Consider the following 10,322-nt stretch of genomic DNA (forward strand, 5'->3'; position numbering starts at 1 on the left):
TTTCCCCATGAATAAGTGAGCAAATAAGGAGTTCATCAGAACTGAAAAATAAAGCCCCATCAAGTTCAAATCCGATTAGTCATCACAACATTTAGCTGCATGCTGCAGTGGTGAAGCAATGTAGTACACTTCCAGGTCTGGTAGACCCAGCCCATCACACTCCCTATCCATTTTCAGACCTCCCCACCGGAAGCTACTCCTTTTTAAGCTGCCCACACCAATGAAAATAGCAGGTTACCCAACACTCAAAGGTTGCTCTTGGCACCGCATACCTTGCATTTTTTAGTGCGAATAGGCATCGGGCATTAGCACCATCTTTGCAAGCGCCACTCTATCCATTATCGAGAGTGGGAGAGAGTTCCAGAAAACTATTGAGGCCTTAATTCCCTGCAAAACCCTCCCAACATTAAGCTGATAGCACAAAGCTGTAGTTTCCTCCACCCAGACTCCCAAATATCAGAACGTTCTCTGTTCCCAATGTATCTTGCTTGCTGGTAGAGATCAGTCTAAGAGCCTCGCCTCCAGCTCGCACGAGCTTATGGCAGTCTTCTGATTATTTACCCAAAGGCGCGAAAGCAACACAAATTAATCCAATTCCAATAAGAGGATGGGGAAAGACTCCCCAGGATGAGTCAGATAAACTAGGGTGTCGTCTGCATACATTGATACTATGTGATGAGTATCCCCTACCCCCATACACCAAGGATGCATCCTTAGGCACAGTCTTAAGGCCATATGCTCCATTGCCAAGGCGATGACCAGCAGAGACAGGAGGCAGGCCTGCCTTGTACTTCTCTAATCCATTTTCACAAGAGTTTGCCACCCATTTTGGCCAAAATCTGGTGTGGCCGGTACAGGTAAGAGCAGAGGGACGGGGGCAGGGATACGAAAAATAAATAAATAAAACAAATAAAACCACTTATCTTGCGCTCGCTGCATTGCTGACCTGGCGAGCGCAAGGTAAGTGTTTTATTTATTTATTTTACTAGTACCGTCGTCTGTCAATGCCCCCCAACATTCCCCCCGGTCACAGCTCTTACCTGTACCGGCCACACCTGGCCAAAATATCAAAGTGTATTCTCAAATGAAAGAGTCAAAGACCTTTTCAATATTGAGTGCATAAGGCCACCCTCCAAAGGAGTTCTCTATGCATGACATGGCGCTTGCGCCTAACGTTCATCAAAGTACTGTGATCTGGGATAAATCCACATTGGTCCTCGTGCACCAGGGTCCCCACTATGGGCAGGAGTCTGATGTCCATCACTCTGGAGAGCACTTTTGTTGTATCAACATTTAACACGGACAGGGGCGTATATGAGACTAGTTAGCAAGGACCCCTGATAGGTTTAGGCACCATGACTATTATGGCCTTTCTCATGGCGTTTGGTATAATCACTTTTCAGTAGGCCTCCAGATAAACCTCTGCACGAGTCTCGGTGGTTCGACCGGCGGTCCTCTGGGTCCAAGTGAGAAGCTTGCTTCGGCATGCCCTCTTGCAGACTCGAGAAGGAGCGACTCCTGCCTTCCTATCCTTACAGCCTTCCTCCTTTAATGGTCTCCTTACCATCTCCTCTTAGAAGGTTTTTAGTCTTTGTGATTTTTTCACTCCCATTGGGGTTCATTCTAAGGTGCATCTCGTTATTCCAGCACTGGACGAGCCCGTGGCTACTAAAAGGGGTTACCCTCATCTTTGTCAGTTCCACTGGAAAAGGAAGATGTCACTGGTGCAACGTCCAGCCCCTGACATCTACCAGATTCCCAAAACGTAGTGCAAGCCTTGGACTACCCAGACTAGACTGTGGTATTGCTACGTTCATTGGTACATCAAAATCTCCTGGCTCTGCTCGGGGCACCCCACAACGCAGCAGCAAGACAGGCAACCGGTATGAGATACTTCATAGACATTACTCTATCTCTTGTACATCTCAAGTTGCTTCCAATAAAAGCATGATAAAGCTAGCCTGTCGGACACACAAATTTGTACATTTAGGCATACCCAAATAACTAGCACACGGTTTCACAACGCAAGGGGAACCCACTCCCTTCGCAGTGTCAGCTCCCTACTACGGAAAAGTCCGAAATTCATGAAAAGCAGCGCCTATGCTCGATCCTTTTCTAGCAGAACTCCCAGACTCAGGAACTTCCTTCCACCTGAAATTCGTCCAACCCTTTGTTTGCCATTTTCAAGAAGGAAGTCAAAATTATTTTAATGAACAATTCTTCCCACCATGAACCTCCCTACCCTAGGAGACAATTACAGTGGGCCGGTCATCTGGATACCCAAAACAGATGAAAATATTCTTCCCACGTAACCTCCCCGCCCTATGAGACCATCACGGTAGGAAGATCACTGGGAGCCCCAGGAAACAGTAGGAAACTACAGAAAGTGGCAGGACAGAATATCCACATGTCTGCATGTCATCAAATGGAAGATTTTTGACGCTCAGGACAGGGCATCCCCACCCCCATACTGATTTTTGCTGCAAACTTTCATCCCAATCAATGCCACACTGTCGTAATTTGAGCATACTACTGTCAACCCTATTATTGTAGCACTGTACTTTAGCCAAATGATTACCTTGTACAGTGTCTTGAAACATTCAGGTTATGTTTGCGCTGTAGAACACTCTATAAACTCAGAATGTGTAGCGCACGGTTGGATTTGCCAGACATAATGTTCCTGTCCACATGTTAAATCCCATAACACTCAGAACCAGTGGATTTTAGCACCTAAATTATAAGTCCCTTTTAGCATTGACACATGCACAAATGCTTTCTGGATCAACTCTAGCCTATCAAACAAGTCAAGAAATGCCTCATTAAAATATTTAAAATAATTTGAGCATAAGGAGAAATGGACTACAAAGAACACACCAGGGCTCGAGTCGGGGTACCACGCGGGTGGACGGCGTCCCCCCACTTATTTTACCAGGTTTTAACGGGTGGATGCCGTCCCCCCTGCCCAAAAGCTGGACTTCACTCTTTGGCATCATTGCGGGGCCCGTTGCCAAGAACAGCACAAACATGCCCAACAATGTAATGCCGGACGATTTGTTTTCGCCAGTCGCGAAAGCAAATTCCGTCACCAAGGAAGCCGTTCCACAAACGGCAAGATCTCCTGACATACTGCAGAGCTCGAACCAGCAGCTACACGAAGAAGTATTGGGCCTGACATCTGAGAGACACTCCCACTGCGGGGGGATTAAACGCAGCCTCCGCGAGGTAGGGTGCAGACCACCTTTCATCTAAAGGCATATGAATACCCATGAGATTCCTGTTGTGACGTCACTTCCGGTGACAGCGTCCCCCCACTTCTCGTCACTTCCGGTGACAGCGTCCCCCCACTTCTTTTTTTAGGACTTGTGCCCTGGAACACACGTTTTCAATACCACCATGTTACAGTTAGCCTTTATTTTACCTGCATTGGTGCTGGGGCAGGTCTAGTGCAACTTGCACAGTTCAACCTGCACGACTGGTCGCTAGGAGGTTATTGTGTTATTTACAATTAAGAAGAAAACTAAAAAAAAAAAAATGTTTTCCTTGCCTGTTACCCGACGCTTGCAAACCTTAATTGAATATGCTTCTGATTATTTTACAGCATGTGCAAGTTTTGTAAGAAATGCAATGTTTCATTATTACTTATCCACTTGAATTGTATTCGTTGTTAAATGTATAAATGTACATTTTTAGCAAATGAACCATTGTCTGATTGTAATTGTTTAATTGCTGATGGCTGATTTCAAGCCTCAATTTACAAAACGGTAATTATACGCACTATACGAAAACTTAAAAATACATAAATAAATCAAAGTGTCTTTGGTCAGCAGATAAAACGTTTCTGTTTAAGGAATATAAAACCAAGTCCAAATAGAATTAAAAAAAATACTCTTGGGTTTAATGGATGTTTTCATTTAAGTTTACGAAACGAGTTTTAAAATGGCAAACCAGTTAATGCTGAAGTAAAAAATAGCGTAGAACTCTACTGAGATTTTAATCAGGATCACAAGCTGTCTCTGTAATTTAACAATCAGTTCCAGATTATGTGCCCCGAATCAAAAGACAAAAGAGTACTGGTAGATTTATTCAACCGCTGCCTCAGTAGTATAGATGCCTATTTATCTATGAAATTGTGCATTACACGTACAAGGGCCAGCGACTACAGAGTACTTTTGCATAGAAACATTGTATTACAAGTATACATACATACACAAGATGATGAAACATCGAGTCACACAGGGTAAAAAAATATAAAAAATAGAATAAGAGTATGATGCATGAGGTCCTCATAAAATAAACTGTGGTCTTGTGTATATACAGTACAGAGAAGAGGGATACAATATTAGTGTGAAATCGAAATAAGAAAATATTGAATGCTATATACAGAATTTACTCAGAGGAATGCTCATATTTACAATGTTTAGGTGATATGAGGGGAGCATCTATACAGAATTCACAAGGAGGTAGTCATTTTTATCTTGTGGAAGTGTAAGGGGGAGAAGATAAAGAAAACAGGCTGTGGTAAAAGGAGGTGTATATTAAATCAAATATTATGCAGTGCTACAACTGGTAAAGGTACATCAAATTAGAATGTGTTATTACTCTGTGGCCGTAAAGCTTGGCAGCCATTTTGGACTGCATAAAAAAACAACTCATGAGAAACATACATCTCAAAAACTGCCCTTTCACACGGCGCGTGTGCAGCTTTCTAGCCAATAAGAAATCATTAAGTTTGAGACATTATAAGAGCTGCATACTCCTCCATTAGTCCCACTGTTAAGTAAATACTTATTTATAAAAACTGAACATGCTTTTTTGGCTGCTCATGCAGTTCTCGGCCTATAAATACAACGCAGCCAAACCACTGGCCAACAGCCAACGCTCATGTTGAACGTGGCAGCGACATAGTTCCTGTGCTCGCAAACTCAAAAATACCTACAGAGTCTAACAAAAAAATGTCATTTCCCTGTCATACTACGAGGCATTGCTCCGCGTGAAAAGAGAAGCAAAGCTGTTTCCAAACCAACATGGCTACATGTGATATTAATGTAAGAATTGAATGGCCTTTCTGTAATGGCCTTCAGTGTCGACCAAGGAAAAACAAAAATATGAGCAAATTTAGATTAGTCAATAAATGCATGTGGCTGGTCATCGAGCAAAGATTGGAGAATGCTTGCCATAAAGCAAATCATGGAACACAAAGGCCTTCTAATGAAGACAAGGACAGTCCCAGCCAGCTCACACTTCCCAATGAGTATTTAGGTAAAAATAAATTACTTGGAGGCAAGCAATGATTACTCTTACAGGTACCTATCGCAACAGATTCTCTGTAATTGTGAACCACAAGAAAAGACAATAAGTCTATTTCAATAGCTCTACAGCAAAGTGGACACATGTATTCGTTTTTTCAGACAAAGATATATACAATTGAATTGATTTGAGAATGGACTGGATGGAAGAGGTAGTGTTCCGTCCCTCCCTCCCTTCCCTAAATAAAAGGTCTGTTCCAATTCACTAATAAAGTTCTCTCTCTTAGTTGCAAGAAATCAGATAAAATAGTGTAAAAAACACCCCCTATTTTCTGTGGCAACTACAGTACTCGAGTTGCACAGCAATTCTCTTTGTAACTTATTGATAACACACACCACCAATATTATATCAGCCACATGCCAGTGAGTAAGGTATTTTCATTAAATATTGCACATAGATATCTCATGGCAATCTATTGCTTCTGGGTTGAGATTATAGAATTTGACAAAGAAATGCATTTGCAACACTCACACTGCCTTGAAAACGGACAGTTTTCAAAAATGAGATATGCTTAGGTGCGAAACAATATAAACGTTATGGGTTCCTCTATTACTTCCACTTTAATATCATTTTTCTTTATAAACATTGATCACTCTTTATTTTGGTTGTGCGCACTGCTTTGGGGCCTAAAATTACGCTGCAGCAACTCCTACGCTGAACACAGCCTTTGAGCACACAAACTTACAAACATCTACATTGTGTGAAAAAGACTGTAATTTCACTTTTCGCCTTTTCAGATAGTGTATGACTAGGTTTGCAGTGTCTAATTTACACATGTATCAACGAACCCAACTTATAATACAGGTATATAATTCAGTCCCACCCAGATAATTACATAAAATGAATGTAAAAAGGACAAACACCGTGTACTGTGAAACCGTACTAATGTACATATAAGTGGTTTGACATTAGAAGGAAGCAGCAATGATGTACTCAAAATGGCTGTAATATGGAGAGGGTGAGAGTGATGGGGGTGGGGAAGGGGGTTAATGCCTGCGTTATCGACTATCTGAACCAGACAAGATAAAATTCACACTCAGGTGCACAGGTCAACATTCGAGCACCTCGACGATATGGTCACACCAGCAGTGATTCCAGCTTTTGAAACATTACTGTCACAGCTATGGCCGAGAGGATACAGCCCGCAGGCAAGATGGCAAGCATGATATATTTCTTTTCTATATAATCGAATAAAGAAGCCCAGTTTAAATTCAAATAAAGGTACCGACTACCTGTAAATATACAAAATAAACATGGCTCTGATGCCCCAAGTGCTCTTTGGAAGCCACTGCTCGAAATGCAAGATTTGACGGGCAGAAGCCCAGGCTCGTCCTCACTTACCGAAGTTGCAGCCCTCCCGAGCTCTTTGGGAAATCCTAGAATCCATCCCCGGATGGGGAGACGGTCCGGATTGTAAAAAGAGATCCTCTGCTCTGCGCCGAGCTGCTCTGCCTGGCTCCATGTGCTCGGAGCACGCGCTCGCCTCAGTGGAAAGCTCCGAGTACAGTGCTGTGACATCACTGCAGGCACACGCACGCACACACGCTCACTGTAGCACACACCCCCTCTCAGGCTGCAGCAGTGTGGCTCGCGCTCCGAAGCTGAGAGCTACGTCGGTAGGGGGCTCGCCCTTGTAGGGCTGCCTCCGTTGTGCTCGGATGAGGACGGAAGCATCTAATGCTCTCCGCTTTAGGCAACTCTGAAAATGAGGGCTTTGCCAACTTATCTGCCGCTTCTTCGGCCTCGGCGCATCAGCTGGGTTCAGCCCTTTGGCACACGCTGTCCTGCAAGACCCTGTCACATGACATGAACCAGGCAGGCTTCAAGTAAAACACGGCTTCCCAAAGAGGGCCGAGACACGCTTTCTATGCTTCATGATGATTGACAATCGGTCTTGAATGAATAAAGATGTGGTTTATAATCCTGCCAACACACTCTCCTGAAAAGCAACATAGCCCCACAGACTTAAAAATGTCCCCCTATTTGAAAACCAGCATCACCTTCCTAAAATCGTTTATCCACTCTAATGGGATCACCCTTTTAAATGTCAGAACTCACCATCATTCACGAGGCAACAGGTTGACAAGTAGATTTACGTCTAAAAGTGCCACAATATTACTCTCCACGTTATTGTACTGTTTGGTAGTCGTCTTCCTCCATCTGAATTATTAGAGTATTTAAACTAAATCACACTAGGTGCTTTATTGGGTGTTTTGGGGTGAAATCACCAATTTTTGGATGAAACGCTAAATCTGGTGGAGAATACTCTAGCTGAATTTCCTCAAATCTAATACTGCCACAGTAGAGCAAATTTCTACAGTGGCTAGCTCATTGGATTAAGAGTTTCTTCCAGAAATTATAGCTCATTACCATTCAACTTTAGCTCAGGACAAATAATCTAGAGACGGTGCAACAGGTCTGTAATTGCTAAACATCTTTGAGAGATTTCTGTACTTGTCTTACAATGTCATGTTTTAGGTGAAGTCACTGTTAGAATGAGACATGTAGACCTTTTGCTTACTTTCCAAGACATAACCAGTGCTTTAAATGGGCCGGTACTTTCCGGTACGGAGTACAGGCACTTTTTTATTTTGAGACGCAGAGTACCGGCACTTCTCAAGAGAAATGCAATACTTTTAATTGGAGAGTACCGGCACTTCTCAGAAACAAGCAGGTACTCAGGCACAGAGTACCTGCACTTCTATTTTTCCATTTTAAGCACTGGACATAATAGTGGGAGAGTCCCCTTCGAAAATGTGGTAAAATAATTTTTAAATGCAATGATAGAGTTGTCAAGTCAAGCAACTGCCAAGACATGGCTATCTCATAAGTAAAATTTAGTCCTGTCTTTCTGAGGTCAGTACAAAGCAGGCGCACTCTTAAACCACAGGGGCATGTGCTACATTTTGTATCGGCTATGGCGAAAGAGGCTCACTAAGCCATCCCTTCTGAGGACCCCAAACACCGGATGCAGGCCAGAACCCCAACACCATAAAAAAACTGATGACCCCTCTCAGTGGCAGTCTGCCTAAAGGGCCATCATTAGAACAGAGGACTTCTAGGGGCGGAACGCTCTCAGCACTCATGCAATATGTGGCAAAAATGTTAAGGTCTCCAACTTATTCTGCATGGGGCACCACCATACTTTTGCATTATGCCACTGTAGAGCTGGGCAGGAATGCTACGGATCCTATGAAAAAAGCATGAAGGAACAACAGCAAAAAACAATTCAAGTTCAAATAATGCTTGAAAATGAAGCAAAATGCTCATTTGTTTTAAAAAGGAGATTAGTTTGAATTATTTAGTTAACATTTTTCTAATTTCTTCTATCACTTTACTCATCTTTACTGTTAAACCCAACAGACATGCTAAAACTAACCCTTACTCTCATCTTAATCTTTGCAGTAGGGCTAACTCCATTAACCCTACATCTAAAAATTACTCAGACTAAGCTTACTTATAACTTTAAACCATAGCACTACTTTGCACCCTTAGCCTAACTTTCACCTTAAACGTAACCAGAACTCTATCTCTACCCTTAACTGACACTGTAACACTAACCTTTTCACTTACGCTTGTTTTTGACTTACTACTGTAATGCAGCAACGGACCGATCAAGGAGCCGCGGCGAACAGAGCCCGTGACCAGGCAGTGAAGGCAGGGACCAGGCATTCACAGTGATAAGATCCAGCGGGTGAGCAGAAGACAGCTTCGGATACACGCATGTGCCTCGGTGGGGGTGAGCCATCCGGTTCAAGGGCTTGCAGGTAGGAGGGCCTGTGAGAAACGGTTTATACAGGGATAACTACCTAATTGGTAATCCCCAAACCGGGAGCTTCTCTGAGAGGCTCCTACTCAGCGGCCATCTTGAACCCACAATTGATCCCTTCCCTATGATCACTTCTCTCCTCTGCGAACGGGCCTAGAGAGGTCTCTAGGACTACTGATCACTTGGTCCAGCCTTTAGTTCCCTCCACCCCAGAATCTATCCCACTACTCAACGCCAACGCCTGCCACAGAGGTTCTGAGTCCCACCCTTCGACCACTGATCCACATGACTCTCACAACTCTAGCAAGACCTTGTCAGAACCTAACCTCGGCCCTCCGAGACAAATTCCTTCCATCCTTTCTCACCCGTACAGAGAACCCCGTCGCAATCTTAGTTGCAGTAATACTAACAACCTCACCTGTGTGAACATCACCCAGTCATCTCCCCACCCCAAATCTACCCCGTCTTAAATGTGTACTACTTAACTGCAGGTCAGCCAGTAAACACGCCACCGATATCTTCGATATCATGCAACATAATGATTTAGACATTATCATCCTCACTGAAACTTGGCTGAATCCAGCTTCCACTCCTATTCGTGGAGGTCGATTTACGCCTTACAGAGGAGTCAATGGGTGAGGCAGCAATGGAAGAAGGTAGTAAAGCCTTCTTAGAGGCAAGGTCAATGGAGATGATTCTTGATTTCTCTGTGAAGAAGGCGGCAAGATCATCGCAAGAGGGTGGGTTGCCACCAGGATCAGATTGGTTAGACCCAACGACTGATTGTTGTTTGACCAATTCAAAGAGTTTCTAGAACTCCTAGTACCCCCCTCTCATGACATAATTAGGCTTGACACTCTGGGTGGGGAACTAGCATGTATTCACAGAAACACACTTTCGGTTTCTCACTCAGACTCTTCGACGCCTGCCTCCTGTGAAAACCTCTGTCTCACTATATCAAGTATGAACCTACCGGTTTGCAAACTTCACACCTTTTACCACCCCCCGGGTGACAATCTCACTTTCACTGAGCAGCTAATGGAAATCATCTCTAGTAATGTCGACTCAGCGCTGTCCCAAATCTTCCTTGGTGATTTCAACCTTCATTGGTCTAACCCCAACGACCCCGCTGCATCTTGCATTAAATCTTTCTTAATTGATCATGATCTGATTCAGCACTGTGTCCAACCAACTCATAACAAAGGAGAAACGTTAGACCTCATTATTTCTAAAGAGCAGTCTATCT

General features: G+C 43.6%; 1 protein-coding gene across 4 annotated transcripts in view; it reads right to left on the minus strand.

The window, feature by feature from the left end:
- The window catches only part of LOC146830728 (uncharacterized), a 435,729-nt gene extending 428,654 nt beyond the window's left edge, over nt 1–7,075 (minus strand). For all 4 annotated transcript variants that reach the window (XR_014961478.1, XR_014961480.1, XR_014961479.1 and 1 more), the window contains exon 1: nt 6,649–7,075. Coding sequence is in view for 1 of the 4 variants with exons in the window: in XM_085604947.1 (XP_085461073.1) it covers nt 6,649–6,769 (121 nt within the window). In the remaining 3 variants the exon portion in view is untranslated. The remainder of the gene's footprint in view (nt 1–6,648) is intronic.
- Nucleotides 7,076–10,322: the final 3,247 nt, after the last annotated feature.

The sequence above is a fragment of the Triturus cristatus genome, chromosome 5_1 (genome assembly GCF_964204655.1).
Source record: "Triturus cristatus chromosome 5_1, aTriCri1.1, whole genome shotgun sequence".
Lineage (NCBI taxonomy): Eukaryota > Metazoa > Chordata > Amphibia > Caudata > Salamandridae > Triturus > Triturus cristatus.